The sequence below is a fragment of the Myotis daubentonii genome, chromosome 4 (genome assembly GCF_963259705.1).
Source record: "Myotis daubentonii chromosome 4, mMyoDau2.1, whole genome shotgun sequence".
In the NCBI taxonomy this organism is placed as follows: Eukaryota; Metazoa; Chordata; class Mammalia; order Chiroptera; family Vespertilionidae; genus Myotis; species Myotis daubentonii.
This window is the reverse complement of record NC_081843.1, coordinates 3116636-3140872: the sequence shown is the minus strand read 5'-3', so window position 1 is coordinate 3140872 and position 24237 is coordinate 3116636. Positions and strand designations below refer to the sequence as shown.

At 49.4% G+C, this 24237-nt stretch overlaps 1 protein-coding gene across 1 annotated transcript in view; it reads left to right on the top strand.

Annotated features, from left to right (window-relative positions):
* Positions 1-4418: 4418 nt before the first annotated feature.
* Positions 4419-24237, top strand: part of GPR139 (G protein-coupled receptor 139) — a 56819-nt gene continuing 37000 nt past the window's right edge. The window contains exon 1 of the mRNA XM_059691992.1: positions 4419-4539. Coding sequence (XP_059547975.1) covers positions 4419-4539 — 121 coding nt within the window. The remainder of the gene's footprint in view (positions 4540-24237) is intronic.

Genomic DNA, 24237 nt, shown 5'->3' with positions numbered 1-24237 from the left:
TCCAATGGACAGCCCCTCCATTTCCTGGGAAACTGGCTGCCAAAGAGAGGCCGCAGGCCCATCCCCATCTCCACAGGGCAGCCTGCACATGCCCCCTGCCCCCTCTCCTGGCTCAGTGTCCTTCTTCCCCAGTCAATACGTGGGCAAATGGAGGCTCAGACACAGTAAGGCTCATTAGGAGTCCCTGCAGCCCAGTACCTCTGCCTGGCCACGCTTCTAGTTTCATAAGGAGTCTAGCTGCAGCCCAGAAGCCACACAATTCATCGCAGAGTGGCCGTCACATCGGGTCGTACATGCTGAGTCTGAGGTCGTGCCCCATCCCCAAACCTATTGGATCCACGCTGTGACCTGTGGCTGAAACACGCAAAGAACAACACACCTTCCCGTGCCCTGCATGCCCCGGCCAGTGCGCGTTAGAGGGGCCTTTCGTTCTTCAAGGCTTCTGGAAAGTTCAACATTCAGGATCTGTGTAAAAGCCAGTGATGTCACCATAAGCAAAACATGCCAGAGGGCCTGCCCCTAAGAGGGGAAAAGATGAGAAACTACGTTGATAAATAGTATATGGTAGGCCAGAGTGCTAGCCCCAGAGGAAAAGAAGCAGGGGAGAGGCAGAGGGACTGAGCGTTTGGGAGTGGAGAGTTCGGTTAAATAGGATATTTAGGGTTAGCCTCCATGAGAAGGGGACAATAGGTAAGACCTAAAGAAGGGGGTGAAGCAGCAGGTTAATGCAGCTTTCTAGACAAAGAGCATTCCAGGCAGAGGAGGCAGCCAGCGCTACAGCCTGTGGCACTGCTGTGGTTACAGAGGGGGTGTCTGATGGACAAGGGACCCTCAGGACTACAGCCTGCAGCACTGCCTGTGGTCACAGAGGTGTCTGATGGACAGGGAGCTTTGTCAAGTCCATCTCCTCCCCTCCTCAGCCCCAGTGTCCATCTCTGACTAGCTGACTGCAGACCAATCCAGTGTATAAGGTTTTGAACAATTATTTATTGAGCCTCTATGAGTGGTACTGCTTTATTATCATCATGTGGGTTTTGTTTTTGTTTGGGGTTATTCACATTCAAACAACAGAATTCACAACCACATTCCAGTACCTAACTCGGCCTGAGATGCCAGCCCTGCACTCTCTGTGCCCAAGGACTCTTAGTAACAATCTGTCCCTTTAGGCCCACAGCCTCCCTGCTCACCAGGGGCCCAGCCCAGTGGGCACAGCACATCCCACTGCTCTCCTCTCCTGACCTGAGGGTGGGGGTCCCCTCCACCTTGGGATCCCGGGATGAGGTGGAGAAAGGGCAGCCAGTTCGCTCTGCCCAGACATGGCTGTCCTGGGGCTGTGAGGCCTCTGTGGTTCCTCTGAGCCACCACAGCTCCACTTGCCCTGGCGGCTCCTCCCTTCCATTTGCAGAAGCTTTGACTCTCTCACTGTCCTGAGCCCCAGGCAGCTCCTCTCTCTGCTCAGTTCTGCTGTGGCCCCGGAAAGCTGCCTGGGGGGCTCTCCCACTGCCTGCCTGAGAAGGACCTGGCTGTGCACCCCATCTCTCCAGGTAACCAGACCCACCGCTTTCCCCTCCTGACCTTCCAGGCCTCCACACACTAGACTAGACCACACCCCATGGCTCCTGTGGGTGTGTATGCTGGGATGGGTGTGAGTGTGGGCCGTGCACAGTGGTAAGGATGCCCAGGTTTTCATGTGTCTGAGTGGAATGAGGGGGCCTCTGCATGCCCCTGTGAGTGTGTGTGTGTGTGTGTGTGTCTGTGTGAGTGTGTGTGTGTGTGAGTATGTGTGTGTGAGTGTGTGTGTGTCTGTGTGAGTGTGTGTGTGTGAGTATGTGTGTGTGAGTGTGTGTGCGTCTGTGTGAGTGTGTGTGTGAGTGGGTGTGTGTGTGTGTGAGTGGGTGTGCATCTGTGTGAGTGGGTGTGAGTCTGTGTGAGTGGGTGTGTGCATCTGTGTGAGTGGGGGTATGCATGTGTGAGTGGGTGTGTGTCTGTGTGAGTGTGTGTGTGTGTATATGAGAGAGTGTGTGTGTGTGTGTGTGTATGAGAGTGTGTGTGTGTGTCTGTGTGAGTGTGTGTGTGTGTGTGAGTATGTGTGTGTGAGTGTGTGTGCGTCTGTGTGAGTGTGTGTGTGAGTGGGTGTGTGTGTGTCTGTGTGAGTGTGTGTGTGTGTGTGAGTATGTGTGTGTGAGTGTGTGTGCGTCTGTGTGAGTGTGTGTGTGAGTGGGTGTGTGTCTGTGTGAGTGGGTGTGTGCGTATGTGAGTAGGTGTGCATCTGTGTGAGTGGATGTGTGTCTGTGTGAGTGGGTGTGTGTCTGTGTGAGTGGGTGTGCATCTGTGTGAGTGGGTGTGCATCTGTGTGAGTGGATGTGTGTCTGTGTGAGTGGGTGTGCATCTGTGTGAATGGATGTGTGTCTGTGTGAGTGGGTGTGTGCGTGTGTGAGTGGGTGTGCATCTGTGTGAGTGGGTGTGTGTCTGTGTGAGTGGGTGTGTGCGTGTGTGAGTGGGTGTGCATCTGTGTGAGTGGATGTGAGTCTGTGTGAGTGGGTGTGTGCATCTGTGTGAGTGGGGGTATGCATGTGTGAGTGGGTGTGTGTCTGTGTGAGTGGGGGTATGCATGTGTGAGTGGGTGTGTGTCTGTGTGAGTGGGTGTGTGCATGTGTGAGTGGGTGTGCATCTGTGTGAGTGGATGTGAGTCTGTGTGAGTGGGTGTGTGCATCTGTGTGAGTGGGGGTATGCATGTGTGAGTGGGTGTGTGTCTGTGTGAGTGGGGGTATGCATGTGTGAGTGGGTGTGTGTCTGTGTGAGTGGGTGTGTGCGTGTGTGAGTGGGTGTGCATCTGTGTGAGTGGATGTGAGTCTGTGTGAGTGGGTGTGTGCATCTGTGTGAGTGGGGGTATGCATGTGTGAGTGGGTGTGTGTCTGTGTGAGTGGGTGTGTGCGTATGTGAGTAGGTGTGCATCTGTGTGAGTGGATGTGTGTCTGTGTGAGTGGGTGTGTGCGTGTGTGAGTGGGTGTGCATCTGTGTGAGTGGATGTGAGTCTGTGTGAGTGGGTGTGTGCATCTGTGTGAGTGGGGGTATGCATGTGTGAGTGGGTGTGTGTCTGTGTGAGTGGGGGTATGCATGTGTGAGTGGGTGTGTGTCTGTGTGAGTGGGTGTGTGCGTGTGTGAGTGGGTGTGCATCTGTGTGAGTGGATGTGAGTCTGTGTGAGTGGGTGTGTGCATCTGTGTGAGTGGGGGTATGCATGTGTGAGTGGGTGTGTGTCTGTGTGAGTGGGTGTGTGCGTATGTGAGTAGGTGTGCATCTGTGTGAGTGGATGTGTGTCTGTGTGAGTGTATGTGGCTTTGGGAGTAGGTGTGTATCTGAGAGGCTGCACTAGCCTTGGTCCTGACAGGAGGCTTCCCTGAGCCAGCCTGCACCCTCTCAGAGGCTCCTGCTCCAGAACCAGTCACAGGTGCACAGACACACACACACACACACACGCATGCATACAGACACACACACACACATACACACTCACACACGCATGCATACAGACATACACACACACACACACACACACACACACACTCTCTCTCTCTCTCTCTCTCCAGCTCAGCCTCTGAAGGGATAGCATCCTTGCTCCCGCCCCGCTGCAGCTGCGCTGCCGCCTCCCGGCTCCTGGGTGGAGGGTCCTCCTGGAGACTGGCTGGGGGGAGAGGGGGTGGGGGAGAGGGGTCGGGCGAGAGGGGGCTGGGGGAGCGGGGCTGGGGGAGAGGGGCTGGGGGAGAGGGGGCTGGGGGAGCGGGGCTGGGGGAGAGGGGTTGGAAGAGAGGGGTAGGGGGAGAGGGGCTGGGGGAGAGGGGTTGGGGGAGCGGGGCTGTGGGAGCAGGGCTAGGGGAGAGGGGCTGGGGGAGTGGGGCTGGGGGAGCGGGGCTGTTGGAGGAGGCCGACTGAGGACAAGCGAGGGGAGGACGAGCAGCAGGAGCAGAGGGTGCACCCCCTCCGCCCCTCCCACAGCGGGGTGGCGGGGCGCCCGCTCTTGGTCCCCACTCGCCTCCCTGGGGGTTCCTCGTGGAACTCTTTCTCCTCTCCTGACCCTGGAGCCCAGGGAGGCAGCCCAGAGACCCTCCTCTGAGCATCCCCCACCCCCTCTCCCCACACCCCCACCCGTCCAGGCGGGTGCTGATTGGCTCTGGGGAGCTCGCTCCGCCAGCCCCGCCCTCGGCTCAGGCTGGAGGCAGGAGCCAGCGGTACACCCGCTGGAGCCCCCCTGAGGCTGAGGGCTCTGGCGGGTGCAGGTGCGGAGGGAGCAGGGACCACGGAGGGAGCGGAGAGGACACGGCCAGGGGAGGCGCAGGTCCCGCGTGGAGGAGGCGCCGTTTCCACAGCCCCGCTTGTGGAGCGGGACGCAGCCCCGAGGCCAGGAGACCGCCCAGGGCCCATGGAGCACACGCACGCCCACCTCGCCGCCAACAGCTCGTCCTGGTCCCCTGGCTCGGCCTGCGGCCTGGGCCTCCTGCCCGTGGTCTATTACAGCCTCCTGCTGTGCCTCGGCTTACCAGGTGAGGGGGTACCAGGTGAGGGGGGCGGAGCCCTAAGAGCGCGCGCCCTGCCCGGGACCAAGGCTGTCCACCTCCTCTGCGCCGCCCGTGGCCCCTCTGAGAAAGTTTAAGCCTAGAGGGCAACTGCAGACGTTGCGGGGGGAGGGGGGACGGGCATGTGTGCGTTCCACCCGTGTGCGCGGCGGCTGCGTGGTTGTGGGTTGGAGGGTGCTGGTGAGTGTGTGTGCGTCTGACGGGACTGTGGTCCGCGAGGGGTCAGGGAGGGCGGCGTGTGCCTGACTGCACATCTGGACAGACGCGGGCCTCCTTCTCCCGCCTGATACTGGGCAGTCTCCGCTGGGACAGGGAGGCGCTGGGACGGAGGAAGGACTGCGCTCCCGCTGCACCCCCTAAGCAGGACTGTCCCCAGCCAGCGGGGGGTGGGGGGGGGGCGGGAAGGGGGGAGCTCTGGGATCAAGCTCCGCCGGGGGCAGGGGTGCAGAGATGCGGGCGCTGCCAAGGCGCCACCTAAGGTCGCAGTCTCCTTGAGGACCAACCTTACCCCTGGCTGTGCCACTTGGCAAACACCCCACATCCTAAGTGCGCTGGGAGATTTGCTGAGCTCCTCAGAGAGCTGAGCTGGGAGGGTGCCTCTGAGGGTGGGGGTGGGGGCTCCTGGGCTCTGAGAGATGGCCTCACTTCCAGGTGACTGAGTTCGGAAAGGCTCCCAATGAGCACTTGCAGGAGATGGGAGAGAGCGAAGGGCAGGGAGAGGGGCATCCCTGTGCGGACTGGGATCCTAGCACCATTCCCGGCCTCCAGCACCCTGAGACCCAGGCTTGGGAGCTGTGTTTCTGAGAGCCCGTCTGAGGTTTCCATTCCAAACCTTCACCTGGGTAGCCAGGGCCCCAATGCGGTAGTGTAAATACCCCCGTGCCAAATTATGCAGGTGCCAGAAACCTAACTTTACTAAGGCTGCCTCCCCACGCCTCTCCCTGCCCAGCCAGCGATGAGGCTTTATTACTAACTGATGGCCCGTCCCCTGGGAGCTGAGCCGCCAGCCCCGCAGCCACAGCCTCAGGCACTGCCCTGGTCCTGCAGTGACCTGGAGCGGGTGGACTCGGCCAGCTTGCATCCTGCTCTGCTCTGCCCTCCTGCCCCCCCCCTCCCCCGGAGCTCTCTCTGGGGAGTGGGTTTCTCAGGAGGTCGCTGACCTGGAGACGTGGCCGGTCTCTCTCCCCTGAGCCCTCACATCGGAGAGTGTCTCCCCAGCCCTCCCTGCTGACTGAGGCAGCCACTCTCACTGGCTTTTCTTCTGAAAAGCCAGTCAGGGACAGAGTCATTGGGACAAGGAGAGGCTGACCCAAAGCAGGGGCATGTGGGTGGGGAGAACAGAGCGAGGCGAAGCTCAGACCTTCACACACCCCACACCTCACAGCCTAAACCCCATGTCAGCTGGGCCCGCCCCACCCACAGCATTGGCACCTGCTTATGCCAGGCATGGCGCTAGGCGTGGACTCAACCAGGCTGGGCCAGGGCTTGGAGACTTTAAGAGTGGGGGCAGGGAGGAGGGCCTTGGACTGAGATTAGAGAGTCAAGGGCAGTTATGTGTTTAAACACCCAACTAAGTGTTAGGATCACCTACTGTGTGCCAAAGGGACTCAGGGAGCCCTGGACAGCTCCTGGGTTCACAAGTTTAGGCTTGTGGTTCTAGAGACAGCGGTGGGTGCAGGGCCCGGCATTTTAGAGAAGAATGATTGACAGGCCGCTCGCATAAAGGTCATGGGCTGATGATGGTTGTTTTGTTAACTGTATTCGAGGTGGTTCAAGGTGAACTCCTTGTTACTCTCTTTAAACCAAAAGGGCAGGCAAGTCTGCCTGGTGACTAAGATGCAGTTTGTAGAATGAAGCAGAACTGGTGTTAATTTGTGGCCTTTTGTATCCGGTGCCTCTGTCTCCACATCTGTCAACAGCTTTCTGAGGGCAGCTCCCCCTGGAACCGCAGTGAGAAGGGGCCAGGTGGACCAGGGAGGTGGCAGGAGCTGGGCACTGGGCTCAGGCCTGGCCCCTTCATTGCTGATGCCATGCTGGTGACCAGGAGGTTGTTGGTTGTGAGGAGGAGCAGCAGCTGGCCTGCAGTGAGCCAGAGAAAGGCCTGGGAGGCCCCAGAGAAAAGCACTGGCTCAGCACCTACTCCCAGTGCTGTGCTCGCTGCAGCCTTTGCCTCCCTCCCCATCCCCCATCCCCCACCCCCCATCCCAGCACCAGCAGTTAGCAAACACTCCTGCCCCACCCCTGATGCCCCCCCACCCCACTCAGCTGGGTGTGAGGTAATGACCACGCGGGGCTTGGGAATATTGTTGAAAAGTGAGATTTTAATTGAATCCCTTTTCCTGGCAGAGGACTCAGCCTGACTGAGTTCTCACTGTGGTGGCCAGAGGTGTGGATGGGAGCGGGTGGGGGTGGGGAGTGGGGAGCGGCTGTGTGGCTGCGGGGAGGCAGTGACTAGGAGGAAGGGCCCACTTTTCCTACCACCTTCCTTCTCTCAATGAAGAGGAAGAGCTTGAGATGGGTCATGTGGTCTAGTCCCCTGCCTCCAGGAACTGCCCAGGCAGGTGCATTTAACAGGCTGATGTGGGTGCAGGGGGCTCTGATGTTGAAGTATGGACTGAGCTCTGCCACTTGAGAATTCCCAACTACTCTGTACCCTGATTTCCTCCCCCTGGAAAATCAAAGAAGAGCCACCCACACAGGTAGTTGATATTATTGAGGTTACCTATGGAAGCCATTGCACCCAGCCATGGCACCCTTCATCACTGCCATGGAGTTCTCTGCACCAACTCAGCCCTTAAGGCTGTGTGCTCAGTGTGAAGATTGCTGGCTCAGCTGTTCCTTAAACTCCATCCCTTTCCGCCTCCTTGTTAGGTAAGCCAGATGTTTCTAACTGTGAACACACATAGCAGAGCCCACCCGGAGCTGGGGACACTGGCTGGGCCGCTGGGATGAGACGTGCACAGCAGGAGGCAGTGCAGGCAGGAAAGGCAAGCCTGAGTGTCTGGGGGAGGGGGCAGTGAGCCCACCGGGAGGAAAGCAGCACCACATGAAACTCACTCAGAGGTAGTCTTTACCTTTAAGGGAGGCAAGGTGAGGAAGATGGTGGCCACCAAGCAGGTGGGAGTATTTCCAAACTGCCCAGTGAGGGCGTAGCGCCTGCCTCAGGCTGTGAGATGGAGGCTGTGACTGCCTGGCCTGGGAGGCAAGCAGTGCTTTGGCACACGGTAGTCACAGTTGTTGTCAACCAGAGGTGGAAGAAGGTGACCAGAAAGCCGGACCGAGCCCTCCAGCTGTGTTCTCCTGCCCACTGTTCTAACGCCCAGAAACATCTTCAGAGAAGATGAGGTAAACGGGGTAAGAGGACAAAGCCCGGAGTTGGACCTGAGGGTGAGCCTGGCTCTGCGGCTTATTAATATAAGGGTGTGACCTTAGACAAGTGGCTTCCCCTGGTGCCTCACTGACCTCACTCGCAAAGTGCAGGTAAGTGTAGGCACACTTCAGAGGGCTCCTGGGAGGGCCCAATGGGCTAAGCATGTCACACCATGTCTGCACACAGCACCCATCCCTAAGCCGTTTTTTGTCATTTAGAGATTACTTCCTAGGCCCTGGCCCAGTGCTAAGTTGGTTGGAGTATTGTCCTGAACACCAAAAGGTTGCAGGTTTGATACCCAGTGTGGGTGCAAATGGGAGGCAGCCGATCAATGTTTCTCCCCCTCTCTCTTTTTCTCTCCCCCTTCATCTCTCTCTAAAATCATTTAAAAAACACACACACATATCCTTGGGTGAGAATTAAAAATATATATTTCAGGGAAAATTGACAACTTATTTTATGACACCAGCTTACCCTAAATCAAATCCAGACAAAGATATTACAAAAAACTACAGACCAATCTTCCTCATGAGCACAGACTTAAAATTCCTCAACAGGGTGTCAGCAAATTCAATCCAGGAATGCGTAAGGCAGGTAATACATCAAGACGAAGTGGGCTTTATCCCAGGCATGCAAGGCTGGTTCAGCATTGGAAAGTCATTCAGTGTGAGTCACCATATTAACAAGCTGAAAGAGGGAATCCACATGATCATCTCAATAGATGCAGAAAAAGTATTTGACAAAATTCAACCTTCATTTATAATAAAAACTTATCAAACTAGGAACAGAGATAGTACTTCTTTCTATTTGCAGATGATATCATTGGCTGGAGATGAGGAACAGGCTGCTTTTCTCATGCAGCTATGTGTGTCTGTGTCTGTGTGTATGTCTGTGTGTGTGTGTGTGTGTGTTCACTAAATAGGTAATGACATTCATATTATTAAAAAAATTAAAACTATAAATAGGCACACATTGTAATTTTAACTCTCCCATTTTTTTTACTCTCTGCAAAATGAGTACATTCTACACACAGTCCTACATATTGCTGTTTCACTTATAAACTAGAGGCCTGGTACACGAAATCGTGCACCAAGGGGATCCCTAGGCCTGGCCTGTGGGATCAGGTCGAAACCGGCTCTCTGACATCCCTTGAGGGGTCCTGGATTGTGAGAGGGCGCAGGCCAGACCGAGGGACCCCACCAGTGCATGATCGGGGCCAGGGAGGGATGCAGGAGGTTGGCTAGACAGGGAGGGGCCACGGGAGAGCTCCAGGGCTCCAGGGCTCCAGGGCATGGGAGGGCTCCAGGGCATGTCCAGCTCATCTTGCTCAGTCCCAATCAGCCGAACTCCAGCAGCAACCTACCGGTCAGAGCATCTGCCCCTGGTGGTCAGTGCATGTCATAGAGACTGGTTGACAGGTTGACTGCTGCCCCCTGGTGGTCATTGCACATCATAGGGAGTGGTTGAGCAGCCTTAGCATATCATTAGCATATTATGCTTTGGTTGGTTGAACAGCCGACTGGTTGACCAGACACTTAGCATATTAGGCTTTATTATATAGGGTCATCCATACCAGTATCTATTAGGCTTTTTCATTTTTTTATGATGCTGCATAGCATTCTATTGTATATTTGCACCCTAATTTATTTAATAGCTGCCCCTTTAAAAAGCACACATGCATTCCAATTTGAGCTAGTCCATACATGGAGCACGTCACACTCCTGTGTAACTGGCCTGGCCCTCTGTGCACGTTTGGCCTTCAGGTCACTGCTGTCATAGGTGAGAAGGAGCCCTGCATAAGCAGCCCTAGAGTCCAGGTGTGGCGCAGGTAATAACTCCCTGGGCACCCTGGGACAAGCCACTCTCGGTGCGTCTGTCCAAGGCCCAGGGGAGCCAGGCTGTGCTGTGCAGCCCAGTGGGAGACATGGCCCATGGGTGGGACACAGCACAGACCAGTGAAACAGCTACACTGGAGGCTGTTTGGGCTGCCTTGGGCCGGGGTCCAGAATACTTATTTTGTAATCCTTGCCCCTGCGCTTTCTAGAATGGCCCCCTGTATCAGTTCTGCTCTGTGAAACTGGATGTAAAATGCATTGCTGTGGAACTGGACAAACACGGATTTGAATCTTAAATCTTACTCTTGTTTGCCGTGTGACCGCAGATGTAATACCCCGCCTCTCTGAAAACCAGTTTTCATGTGCAAGAAAGTGGGCAGGCCAGTTGGGCAGCTAAACAAGTGGTCTCTGGTGTCAGAAGGCCTGGGGTCACACTGGCTCCCCTGCCTGCTAGTCTGTGACCTCAGGAAATTGCTCACCCTCTCTGGGCCCCCTCATCAGCAAGAGGGTATAACAATAACACCTCCCTCGCAGGCAGGGCTGTTTTAAAGGTTAAGTGGAGTTTTAAACATGCGTATCACCATTCTTGGGAAGTGTTTGCTCTCCCGTAGAGTAAGAGCTCAATGACTGCCATTCACCTTCTGTGCCTCGCATTGCTGCTGTGCTGATTGCAATGAAGCACACGGAGGTGGAGACAAAGGTATCCTTTGCACATTGTAGGAGCCTAACAGATACTGGCTGCCATTGTTTTCTGGTCTGATGTGCCAGCGTGCTTGGGCCCTGCCAGTGACCTGGAGCAATGCACTGCTTTCTGCAGCATCTTTTCCCTAAATGCAGAACCCCACCAGAGGGCACGCCTGCTGGTGGGAGATGAGGGGAGAATGACCTGATGGAGGAAGCAGTCAGTCCATGATGAACCCAGGGAATGTGTGGCCCTGAGAAAAACCATGGAGATAACACCAGCCCAAACATGAATGTCTCCAGCTGGAGCTGCTGAGCAGTTTCAAGCTCCAGCCACAGGGCCCTCTGCTGCAGCCTGGCAGGGGCAGAGAGGGAGTGGGAGGGAGCACAGGTCTGCCCTGGAAGCTCCTGGGAAGCTGAGGTTTGTGGGTGCTGCTGGCAGGGTGCTCGCCCTGCAGAGGCACAGGAAACGCTGGGTGGGGAGGATGGGGGTGCCTTGAATGCCAGGGGCAGTCAGATAGCGTGAATGAGCTAAGTGGCCCAGTTTTAGGAAATGTTTTGCCTTCGCAGAGAATCGCGCTTCCCTCCTGTTTTTCTGAAAACATGTGGCTCTTTTGCTCTCTCTCATTTTTTCCAGTGTTAGAGATGTTAGGTTAGGTGGCTCAGGAGGTGGAATAAGAAATAAAGAGTCCAGTGAATCAGAAAAAAAGAAAGGAAAGGTTTATTTCTGCGTCCCCGGGAGACCCACGTACCCGAAAGACAGGGCAAGTGGATTCACACCAACAGGGAGGGGGGCGCTTTTTTTTTCTTTTTTTTTTATTGCTTAAAGTAATACAAAGGGTATTACATATGTGTCCATTTTCCCCCCCTCCCCGCCCTAGACAGTCCCCTAGCCTCCCCTATCCCTCAGTGTCTTATGTCCATTGGTTATGCTTATATGCATGCATACAAGTCCTTTGGTTGATCTCTTACCCCCCTACCTCCTGTCCCCCAACCCTCCCCGGCCTTCCCGCTGCAGTTTGACAATCTGTTTGAGGCAGCTCTGCCTCTGTATCTATTATTGTTCAAAAGTTTATAATGGTCTCTATTATCCATGATGAGTGAGATCATGTGGTATTTATCCTTCATTGACTGGCTTATTTCACTTAGCATAATGCTCTCCAGTTCCATCCATGCCGTTGCAAATGGTAAGAGTTCCTTACTTTTTAGAGCAGCATAGTATTCCATCGTGTAGATGTACCACATTTTTCTAATCCATTCATCTACTGATGGGCACTTAGGCTGTTTCCAGATCTTAGCTATGGTGAATTGTGCTGCTATGAACATATGGGTGCATATATCCTTTCTGATTGGGGTTTCTGGTTTCTTGGGATATATTCCTAGAAGTGGGATCACAGGGTCAAATGGGAGTTCCATTTGTAGTTTTTTGAGGAAACTCCATACTGTCATCCATAGTGGCTGCACCAGTCTGCATTCCCACCAGCAGTGCACGAGTGTTCCTTTTTCTCCACATCCTCTCCAGCACTTGTCATTTGTTGATTTGTTGATGATAGCCAGTCTGACGGGTGTGAGATGGTACCTCATTGTTGTTTTGATTTGCATCTCTCGGATGATTAGTGACTTTGAGCATGTTTTCATATGTCTCTTGGCTTTCTGAATGTCCTCTTTTAAAAGGTGTCTATTTAGGTCCTTTGCCCATTTTTTGATTGGATTGTTTATCTTCCTTTTGTTAAGTTGTATGAGTTCCCTATACATTTTGGAGATTAGGCCCTTATCAGATATGACATTGGCAAATATGTTTTCCCACACAGTGGGTTTTCTCATTGTTTTGTTGATGGTTTCTTTTGCTGTGCAGAAGCTTTTTATTTTGATGTAGTCCCATTTGTTCATTTTCTCTTTAGTTTCAAGTGCCCTAGGAGCTGTATCAGTGAAGAAATTGCTTCGGCATATGTCTGAGATTTTGTTGCCTTTGGATTCTTCTAGAATTTTTATGGTTTCCTGTTGTACATTTAAGTCCTTTATCCATTTTGAGTTTATTTTTGTGTATGGTGTAAGTTGGTGGTCTAGTTTCATTTTCTTGCATATATCTGTCCAATTTTCCCAACACCATTTATCGAAGAGACTATCTTGGCTCCATTGTATGTTCTTGCCTTCTTTGTCAAATATTAATTGAGCATATTGGTTCGGGCTGATTTCTGGGCTCTCTATTCTATTCCATTGATCTATATGCCTATTCTTGTGCCAGTACCAGGCAGTTTTGAGAACAGTGGCTTTGTAATACAGCTTGATATCTGGTATTGAGATCCCACCTACTTTGTTCTTTTTCAGGATTGCTGCAGCTATTCGGGGTCTTTTTTTTATTCCAGATGAATTTTTGGAGAGTTCGTTCTAGATCTATGAAGTATGCCATTGGTATTTTAATGGGAAGTGCGTTGAATTTATAGATTGCTTTGGGTAGTATGGACATTTTAATGATGTTGATTCTACCAATCCATGAACACGGTATGTTCTTCCATCTGTTTATATCTTCTTCTATATCTTTTTTCAACATCCTGCAGTTTTCTGAGTAGAGGTCTTTTACCTCTTTAGTTAAGTTTATTCCTAGGTAGCTTAATTTTTTTGGTGCGATGGTAAACGGGATTGTTTTTATAATCTCTCTTTCTGAAAGTTCACTATTGGTGTATAGAAATGCCTCAGATTTCTTGGGGTTAATTTTGTATCCTGCTACATTGCCAAATTCATGTATTAGGTCTAGTAGCTTTTTGATGGAGTCTCTAGGGTTTTGTATGTATAATATCATGTCGTCTGCAAATAAGGACAGTTTTACTTCCTCTTTTCCAATTTGGATGCCTTTTATTTCTTCTTCTTGCCGAATTGCAATGGCTAACACTTCCAGTACTATGTTGAACAGGAGTGGTGAGAGGGGGCATCCCTGTCTTGTTCCTGTTCTTAGGGGAAATGGTGTTAGTTTTTGTCCATTGAGTATGATGCTGGCTGTGGGCCTGTCATATATGGCTTTTATTATGTTGAGGTATGATCCTTCTACTCCTGCCTTACTGAGAGTTTTTATCAAAAATGGGTGTTGAGCCGAAACCGGTTTGGCTCAGTGGATAGAGCGTCGGCTTGCGGACTGAAGGGTCCCAGGTTCGATTCCGGTCAAGGGCATGTACCTGGGTTGCGGGCACATCCCCAGTGGGGAGTGTGCAGGAGGCAGCTGATCAATGTTTCTCTCTCATCGATGTTTCTGACTCTCTATCTCTCTCCCTTCCTCTCTGTGAAAAATCAATGAAATATATTAAAAAAAAAATTGGTGTTGAATTTTGTCAAATGCTTTTTCTGCATCAATTGATATGACCATGTGGTTTTTTTCTTTCAATTTGTTTATGCGATGTATCACGTTTATTGATTTGCAGATATTGTACCATCCTTGCATCCCTGGAATAAATCCTACTTGGTCATGGTGTATGATCTTTCTGATGTACTGCTGGATCCGATTTGCTAAGATTTTGTTGAGGATTTTGGCATCTATGTTCATGAGGGATATTGGCCTGTAATTCTCTTTCATTGTGTTGTCTTTACCTGGTTTGGGTATTAGGGTGATGCTGGCTTCATAGAATGAGCTTGGAAGTGTTCCTTCCTCTTGAATTTTTTGTAGTAGTCTGAGGAGGATAGGTTTTAGTTCTTCCTTGAATGTTTGGTAAAACTCCCCTGTGAAGCCGTCTGGTCCGGGGCTTTTGTTTGATGGAAGCTTTTTGATGACTGCTTCAATTTCTTCCATAGTTATTGGCCTGTTGAGATTTTTAGATTCTTCCTGATTGAGCTTTGGAATGTTGTATTTTTCTAGGAATTTGTCCATTTCCTCCAGGTTGTCTAGTTTGTTGGAGTAGAGCTGTCCATAGTATTTTTTAACAATCATTTGTATTTCTGTGGGGTCTGTTGTTATTTCGCCTCTATCGTTTCTGATTTTGTTTATTTGGGTCCTCTCTCTTTGCTTCTTGGTGAGTCTGGCTAGAGGTTTGTCAATCTTGTTTATCCTTTCAAAGAACCAGCTCTTGGTTTCATTGATTTTCTGTATTGTTTTATTGGTCTCTATGTCATTTATTTCTGCTCTAATCTTTATTATCTCCTTCCTTCTGCTCACTCTGGGGTTTTCTTGTTGCTCTCTTTCTAATTCTTTGAGTTGTAGAGTTAGATGATTTACTACCATTTTTTTCTTATTTTTTGAGATAGGCCTGTAGAGCTATAAACTTCCCTCTCAGGACTGTTTTCATTGTGTCCCATAGGTTTTGGATTGTTGTGTTTTCATTGTCATTAGTTTCCAGGATGTTTTTAATTTCTTCTTTGATCTCATTGGTAACCCAATCAATATTTAATAGCATGCTATTCAGCTTCTAGGTGTTTGAGTATTTTGGGTTGTTTTTATTGTAGTTTATTTCTAATATTATGCCATCGTGGTCTGCAAAGATGCTTTTTATGATTTCAATCTTCTTGAATTTGGGGATACTTTGCTTGTGACCCAATATATGGTCTATTTTTGAATATGTCTTATGAGCACTTGAGTAGAATGTATATTCCGTGGCATTGGGGTGAAGTGTTCTGAAGATGTCTATTAAGTCCATCTGATCTAGTGAGTCATTTAGGATTGCTGTATCTTTGCTGATTGTTTGTCTAGAGGACTTACCAAGTGCTGTCAGTGGTGTATTAAAGTCCCCTACTATGATTGTATTGTTGTCAATCTCTCCTTTGATATCTTCCAGGAGTTTTTTTATGAATTTGGGTGCTCCTGCATTGGGTGCATATATGTTTACCAGGGTTATATCTTCTTGTTGTATCGATCCCTTTAGTATTATGAAGTGGCCTTCCTTATCTCTTGTTATGGCCTTCACTTTGAGGTCTATTTTGTCCGATATAAGTATTGCTACCCCAGCTTTCTTTTCCTTTCCATTTGCCTGAAAGATATTTTTCCATCCTTTCACTTTCAGTCTGTGTGAGTCCCTTCTAATGAGGTGGGTTTCTTGTAGACAGCAGATGTATGGGTCATGTTTTTTTATCCATTCAGCCACTCAATGTCTTTTGGTTGGAGCATTTAGTCCATTTACGTTTAAAGTTATTATTGAAAGGTACTTGTTTGTAGCCATTTCTATTTTGTTGTGCCTGTTTTCTTTCTGAGCTTTTTATTTCTTCTTTTTACACCAGACCCTTTAGCATTTCTTGCATTGCTGGCTTGGTGGTGATAAACTCCCTTAGCCTTTTTTTGTCTGTGAAGCTTCTTATTTCTCCTTCAAGTTTGAATGATAGCCTTGCTGGATAGAGTATTCTTGGATTCAGTCCTTTGCTTTGCATCACTTTGTAAATTTCAGTCCATTCTTTTCTGGCCTGATGTGTTTCTGTTGAGAAATCATTTGATAATCTAATGGGAGATCCCTTGTATGTAACTTTCCGTCTCTCTCTTGCAGCCTGTAAGATTCTCTCTTTGTCCTGAACATTTGCCATGGTAATTATGATGTGTCTTGGTGTGGGTCTTTTCGGGTTCACCTTGTTTGGGACTCTCTGGGCTTGTGTGACTTTTTTCTTCCCCACCTCAGGGAAGTTTTCTGATATTATTTCTTCGAATAGGTTTTCTAATCCTTGTTCATCTTTCTGTTGTTCTGGCCCCCCTATTATTCGTATGTTGTTTCGTTTCATGTTGTTCCAAAGCTCCCTTAGGCTCTCCTCCTGTCTTTTAATTTTTTTCTCCAATTGCAGTACATTTTGGGTGTGTTTTGCTTCCTTGTCTTCTAATTCACTAATTCGGTCCTCCGCTTCTCCTAGTCTACTGTTGATACTTTCAATGGTGTTTTTTATTGCAGCTATATCACTCTTCATTTCTTCTTGGGTCTTACTTAAGTTGTTGATTTTTTCATCTGTTTCTTCTAGCTTCTTCCATATGTTATTGATTTTTTCATCTGTTTCTTCTTGCTTCTTGCATAGGTAGTTGACTTTTTCATCTGTTTCTTCTTGCTTCTTGCAGAAGTTGTTGATTTTTTCCTCCATCCGGTTTATGCACTCTAGGACCCTTATTCTGAATTCTTTTTCTGTCATGTTGCATGCCTCTGTATTACTTAGCTGCTTTTCTGGCGAGTCCTCCTTCTCTTTCCTTTGGGGGTTTCTTTGTCTACCCATGTTTGATCTCACTGACATATCTAGACATTGAGTCATTCAGTGGCTGCTCCCTGGGTGGCAGTGACTCCTTGGTCTGTGGTTGCTCTTTGGGCGGTTGCGGTAGCAGCTGCACTTCAGTTGGCAGCAGCTCCTCTTCACAGCTGTGGTGGCTCTTCTGGCTGGTGGGGGGAGGTTTCACTTACAGCTGCTGTTCCTCAGCAGAGGGTGTGGTGCTCAGGAGGCTGCTGTTGCTTGGATCTGCTGCGTTGATTTAAAGCCACAAAATACAACACAACAAGGCACCACGTACCAGGCACTAAACACAAATATATTCACGATATTAATAACCCCAAATAAAGGTGACCACCCAAATAAAGAGAATTAGGGGATAAGGAAGAAGGAAGAGAAAAAGATAAAAGAGAAAAAAGAAAAGAAAATTAGGGACCAAAAAAAGGAGTGAAAAAATGAAATTGGGAAAAAGGAGGGGGGAAAATAAAAGCGAGAAAAGAATAGAAAAAAAAAAAGAACGAAAAGAGAAAATGAAGTGGAAGAGGGAAAGAGACTTTTTATGTGAAGAGAATACTCCTATAGAACCGCCACTAATCCCAACAAATTCCAGCAACAGCTCCCTGGATATGGATGCAAATTAGAAACAACTAATAATGTAACGATGAAAATAGAATGGAGGACACTAATCCCAAAATAAAATAAAGAGAAAATAAAATGGCACTTTAAAAAATGGTAAAATGGTAGCAGTAATAATACTGGTTAAAAATAAGAAGGTAGTAATTAAAAGGGTAAAATCAGGTGATGGAAAAAGAAGGAAGCAAAAGAAAAGAAAAAGAAAAAAAAAGAAGAAAAAAAAGAAAGAAAAATTGGTTTCTTAGTTAAAAGGTGAAAAAAGAAAAAAAAAATTTGCAGTAGTGAAGGTCCTTCGGTTCTTCTATTCTTCAGTCTGGCTCGCCTTTAGTCCTGCCAGGTATTCAGGAGAGTGTTGAGTTTCCCTGCGATACACTGTTCCTCTGTGTTGTAAACCACAGTCCTTATTTTAAAGCAGGCCGTATTTGTTTCCCAGACTGCCTTATTTTGTGTTTAGCAAAGAGTCAGTTTGTGGCTCAGCCTCTGGGTGGCAGTGTTCTGGAGTTGGCCTCTGAGGCTATATGGCTTCTCTATCGCATTTAAAACTGATTTGGAGAGGTCAACTATCCAGAGGTGGTTCCTTAATAGTTACCCGCTCTGTGTTGTTGCTGGGATTGAAAATCCCTCTATAGGCCAGACCCTGTTAACTCCCAGGGACTGATCAGATTATTTTAATCCTTGATCTCATTCAGGGTGGGATCTGGTTGTGGCTGTGCTCCTTGCCTGGGGGCTGGGTGGAGGAGTCTCACTCTCCGGAGAGAATGGCTGCCCCAGTCCTGGGCTCAGGGGTGTCTCAGCACTCAATTCGCTGCCACCTCTCCTGGCCCCCCTTCTCTCCTCAGTCTCTCCCCAGATTCCACTCCTCCACACCCTCTCCCTCTCTTCAGCACAGGTGAGTGTCTGTATCCGAAATGTCTTATGAACAGGATTCAGTGAAAACAAACAAACAAACGCCGGCTGCGGAAATGGGGAAGGCTTGGTTTCTGTAAGCTCTTCTCTTACCGGCACTGCATGGTCTGGTCAGCTCTTCAGGCTGCCCCCTTTAGGCTCAGTCCTCCGTGATCACAGAACCCAGCTCTCAAATCCCCCGGTGGCGCCAGGAATCCCACGGATCTCCTTTCCCCAGTCAGGGGCTGTGCCTGTCCCAAGGGACGTGGCTGTCTGCCACGTGGTCTCCCTCCGACCCTCTGGGCTCAGAGGTCTGGCAAACTTTCCTGCCCAAACCCCTGGTTTTTTTTACCTTTCCAGGGGAGTTCTGCCCTTCCCGGCTGCAAACCGTCTCACCAGCTGAGCAATTTCGCCAATTCGGGGTGGGTGTTACTAGTTTCAGCTGCTCACTCCATTTGCTCTGGGACATGACCTGGGACGCCTCTGCCTATATCGCCGCCATCTTCCGTCTCCCCCGGGGCACTTTTTTATACTGCGGTTGGGTGAGGGGCCGGGACATGAGCTGAGGTATTTAGCTGAGGAAGTTTCAGCTGCAGGGGGTCAGCAGGGTATTCAGGAAGAAGTCAGTATCTGTGTGGGGGTCGGGGTTGATTCAGGGAGAAGCCAGTATCTGTGTCTGGCATGCTGATCTGCCAGACATGCCAGGGGGAGTCCATTATCTCGTCACATGTCTGCATGTATCCGATCCTGGGCTCTCTCTGACCTAACAAGAGACACATGTGCTAAAACACTGCACTTTCCTCTTAATAATCGCCAGCACTTACATAGCTCTTCCTAGATACTAGGGAGTCTTCAAAGCACTTTACATGATTCACTCATGTAACTCTCATGACAACCCTTTGGGGCATGTATAATTGTTATGCCCATTTCTCCGATGAAAGCATTGAAACACTTACCCAAAGTCACACAGCTAGGAAAGTGACCGAGCAGCATCCCACCTCCATTATAAGAAAATGGCAGCAATGACAGCTGACTACTGGCATTCAGGCTGGGTGAAGAGGGAGCGGTGGAGACAATAGGGAGAGTGGGTACTGCTCGGCCTTCCAGCCAGTGGCCCAGTGTTGCCAAATTGTTAAGGAGAATTTAGAAATCTAGATTTTTATATGAAACTAGAGGCCCAGTACATGAAATTCATGCACTCAGGGGGTCCCTCAGTCCAGCCTGGCCCCTCTCACAGTCCAGGAGCCCTCAGGGGAGCAGGCTTAAGCCAGCAGTCGGACATCCTTGGGGCTGCAGCGGAGGTGGGAGAGGCTCCCGCCACTGCCATTGTGTTAGCTGTGAGCCTGGCTTCTGGCTGAGCAGTGCGTCCCCTGTGGGAATGCACTGACCACCAGGGGGCAGCTCCTGCATTGAGTGTCTGCCCCCTGGTGGTTAGCGCGTATCATAGTGCCTGGTCATCCCACCGTTCGGTTGATTTGCATATTAGCCTTTTATTATATAGGATATTCCAATATTTTGATGTTAGCAACTAATTTAAAAGTTTATAAAACACTAAGCAAGCCAGCACTGCATGAACCAATCAAACATATATGCAGGCTTGATGTGGTCCAGTAGGTCAGCAATTCCACACTCCAGAATGGGCAAGGCTCCAAGAAGCACCAAGAGCCCTGGCAGGGGTGGCTCAGTGGGTAGAGTGTCAGCCAGCATGCTGAAGGGTCCCAGGTTCATTTCTAGTCAAGGGCATGTACCTTGTTTGCAGGCTCAATCCCTGGCCCCCTGTGTGGAAAGCAACCAATCGATGTGTCTCTTTCACATCAATGTTTCTCTCTATCCCTCTCCCTTCCACTCTCTCTAAAACCAATGTAAAAATGTCCTCAGGTGAGGATAAACAAAAAGAAAAGAAGAAGAAGAATCACCCAGGAGATCTCAGTGGGAGAAGAATAAAAACAAAAAGCTAGAAGGAGGAAAATCTAATAGATGGAAACCCAGAGAAATACATGCTGTCTAAGAGATACATGCTGACTCAGGAAACCAGGGATCTGGTATAAACTGGAAGGAAAACTCCAAGAAATGCCATGGTTTGCATGCTGACATGCTTTGGAACACACACCTACCATTTTTTTAAACTTTTAACCTACCATGTTTTATTCTGAGAAGAGCCCTTGGAAGCTGGGAGGATGGTGGATTAGGATTGTGCTCAGTGGCCCCTCCAGCCTTGTGGTTTCCTGTCGGTGGGGCTCTGGCAAGTTGCTTGAACCACTCTGAGCCTCAGTGGTCCTCTCTGGAAAATGGGTATGATAGTGCCTTCCTCACAGTGTTTATGGTAGACAAAATGGGATGGTCTGTAACTGGTACAGGGTCTGTCCTGCCACTCCATGGCTGCTGCTTTCTGATGAGTCTAAACACCTCATTTTACAAAAGGAACCCAACCTCACCCAGAGTCACAGAGTTCGGGATGCAGAGATGGAACCAACTCTGGCTTAGTTTGCTTTTCACAAATCCCCACTGCTAGTGGCCTCTAAGAGGAAGCAAAGTGATAGTCACACGAGAGAAATACCCAGAATGTTAGCACTTAGAGATCCTCTCCATGCCGGGGTTGTTTCGTTGCTGGGTTATTTCAGGCGTACAGTGCTGCAGCATTAAGTCCCTTCCCAGTGTTCTCAGTCCTGCTGATTCCCTCACGGGAGTTTCCGCTTGGGGCTAGTGTGTCTTTAACACCTTTCATATGTGCTAACTTATCCTTCTGAATGGACACAGAGCAGGCAGCAGATCTAGGTGGAATTTAGTGTCACTGATGCATTGTCAGGGTCCTTACTTTTAAGGCACCTCTTTTATAGCAGGGAGGTGGGGGAGCCATGCTTTCATGCTGAGCGATATAGTGACCGCCAGCCACGTGGCCCTGGAGTGTGTGATACTTAGTTGGTGCAAGGGTGGAACCCGGGCTCACTTCATTTCACTGTAATCAGTTTACAATTAATATCTGATACTCGGTTCAGTTCTGTTATTGGAAAGTCACTGTATACTTGGGATAACTTGGATATATGAATCTACTCAGTGTATTCGATCTAAATGTATTCACTATACATTTATGACACCTGGACAGAGATCAGGGATTTCCAGGGAAAATTCAGCATCTATAGAGAGATATGCTGAGTGTAAAATACCCACCAGATTTTAGACATTTAGTATGAATAAGAAGTTAAATATCTCATTAATAATTTACTTGGATTACATTTTAGATGAACATGATTAAATAAAATATATCATTAAAATTTATTTCACCTGTGTGTGTGTGTGTGTGTGTGTGTGTGTGTGTGTGTGTGTGTGTTTTAATGTAGCCACAAGAAAAATGGAAATTTCTTTTGTGTCTCACATTATTTTAGATTGGGCAGCAATATGACACAAAGTATAAATTCAAGAAAAAAAGGCCAATCACTTTAAAACAATATAAGTAAATAATAGTACAGGGGACACAAGAATATAGCAAAAATCATATATTGGTGGTCCAATCTCTAAAATCTGGGTAACACTGCTCTAGTACAATGGTCTCGAAGAAGAAACTGAGGATCAGAGAGGATGAAGAAGTTCCCCAAGGTTACAGATCCAGGGGTGACCTTGACCCTAAGTCTTCCAGTTCCAAATTCAGTGTGCTTTGGACATTGCATCAGGAATAACCCTGGCATTCCCACTCCTAAATGAAATATAAAGAAGGTATGGGTGGGTATGGCAAGGGCATGGCACTTGGTCCCAGTGGGATTTAAAGGCAGGGAACTCCTTTGCTTTTCTATGAAATGGAAACAGAAGAAAATGAATTTGACTTCTCTTGAGTAAAGGTGATGACTAACTGAACAACAATGAGAGAACACAAGGACTTTTAACCCAAATGTATGTTTTAATTTTGCCCCATGGTAAAGAAGATGAGAGCACAATTAGACTTCATCTGCATTCATTGATTCACTTATTCATCTATCCATTTATCTGTCCATCCATCCACCCATCTACACATCCTTCCACCCATCCATCCATCCATCCATCCATCCATCCATCCATCCATCCATACATCCATCCATCTACCCATCCATCCATCTATCCATCCATCCATCCACCCATCCATCGATCTACCCATTCACCCACTCATCCACCATCCATCCATCCATCCACCCACCCACACACCCATCCATCCATCCATCCATCCATCCATCCATCCATCCACCCACCCACACACCCATCCATCCATCCATCCATCTATCCACCCACCCACTCATCCACCATCCATCCATCCATCCACCCACCCACACACCCATCCATCCATCCATCCATCCATCCATCCATCCATCCATCTATCCACCCACCCACTCATCCACCATCCATCCATCCATCCACCCACCCACACACCCATCCATCCATCCATCCATCCATCCATCCATCTATCCACCCACCCACTCATCCACCATCCATCCATCCATCCACCCACCCACACACCCATCCATCCATCCATCCATCCATCCATCCATCCATCCATCTATCCATCCACCCACTCATCACCATCCATCCATCCATGCACCCATCCATCCACCTGTGTTCAGAGGAACATTCATTTGTCCTCTGAACAACTGAAACCTGAATGCTGAGGAAGGAGTCATGAAGGAAGAGGGCAAAGGGGGTAGACTGTGCAATGGTCCTGGAAGGGGGTCTGTTGCTGGAGTCTGGAGTGCCAAGGTGGGGTGGGACCAGGCAGAACATGGTGTGAGATGCAAGAAGAGAGAAACAGGAAGCCAGGACTTAATAGAAACTGCACAAATGGACCCTGACCTGGGACCACACATGCTACAGTGAGAGGACTGATGTGTCCACCAGTCACCTCTTTTCCTTCTCGATGGCTAGCATATTTGGAAGCCAGTTCAGCTGGGGGTTTTGCTTTTCTGCCACGGGCATTTATCATTTTCAGCTTAAATGCAGAGCAAACTAGCAGCCACATTGAAGGGACTCTACAGAGACACACACACAGACATGCGCACACACACATACACACAGAGACGTGCACAAGCACCTCCCACATCAAAGGCATAACATGGCCTGGTTATTTTGTGCTGGCTGCAGCCCTTTGCTTTTAGCATTCCTGGCCTCACCCAGAGCTGCCAACAAGAACCATCATCTGCCTTTTGAAGAACAATCAGCGGCTTCCCTGGAAGGTGGCAGATTGGAGCAGCAATTGGAGAGAGGACTCAGGAGGGGCTGGTGCTGTGAGCGGGTGGGGTGGGCCCACGCTCCTAACCCTACAGAGTGAGTAACCAACCTTGCCCACCCTCCCCACCCAGGACCCTTCCCGATCACAGGCACGACTTCCCCCAGCTGGAGGGCACCAGGGGAGTGACACTAGCTTAGGAAGTGGGCTCACCTGCCCTGGACCTGAGTCCCAGGCCTGCAGCTGTGCTCCTTGGCAGGTTTTGAACTAGTGCTTTCTCTTTCTTTGAGCCTCAGTTTTCTCATCTGGGAACGGGGGTGAGAATGTCAACTTTTTTCACTTAGCACACATACCATAGTTCCTCGCTATCTGCAACTTTACTTTCTACCTTTTCTGTTACCAAAGGTCAACTACAGCCTGAAATATTAAATAGAAAGTTCCAAAGCTAAACAACAAGTTTTACATCTCAGCTGTCTGAGTAGTGTGGTGCAATCTCGTGCGGTCTTGCTCCTTCCCGCCCCCGCCCCCCACCCCCGGAAGCGACTCATCCCTTTGCTCCACATCCCCATGCTGTGGACACACACTGTCCACCAGTCACTTAGTAGCCATCACAGTATCGCAGTACTTCTTCAAGTCACCCTTGTTTTCCTTAATAATGCCACAGTCACATAACTTTTATTAGAAATGTATTGTAGCAATTTTTTATTTTATTATTGTTCATCTCTTCCCTTGCCTAACATAAATTAAGCTCTATCATAGGTGTGCGTGTACAGGAGGGACACCGTCTATGTGAGGTGCAGTACCACCCGCTGCCTCAGGAGCCCACTGGGACCTGGAACGTCTCCCCTGTGGGCAAGGGCTGCTGTGTGGAACTCCTACTCTATGCCAGCCCTGTTTTAGGCACCAGAAGAGCAAAGGAGAAGGCA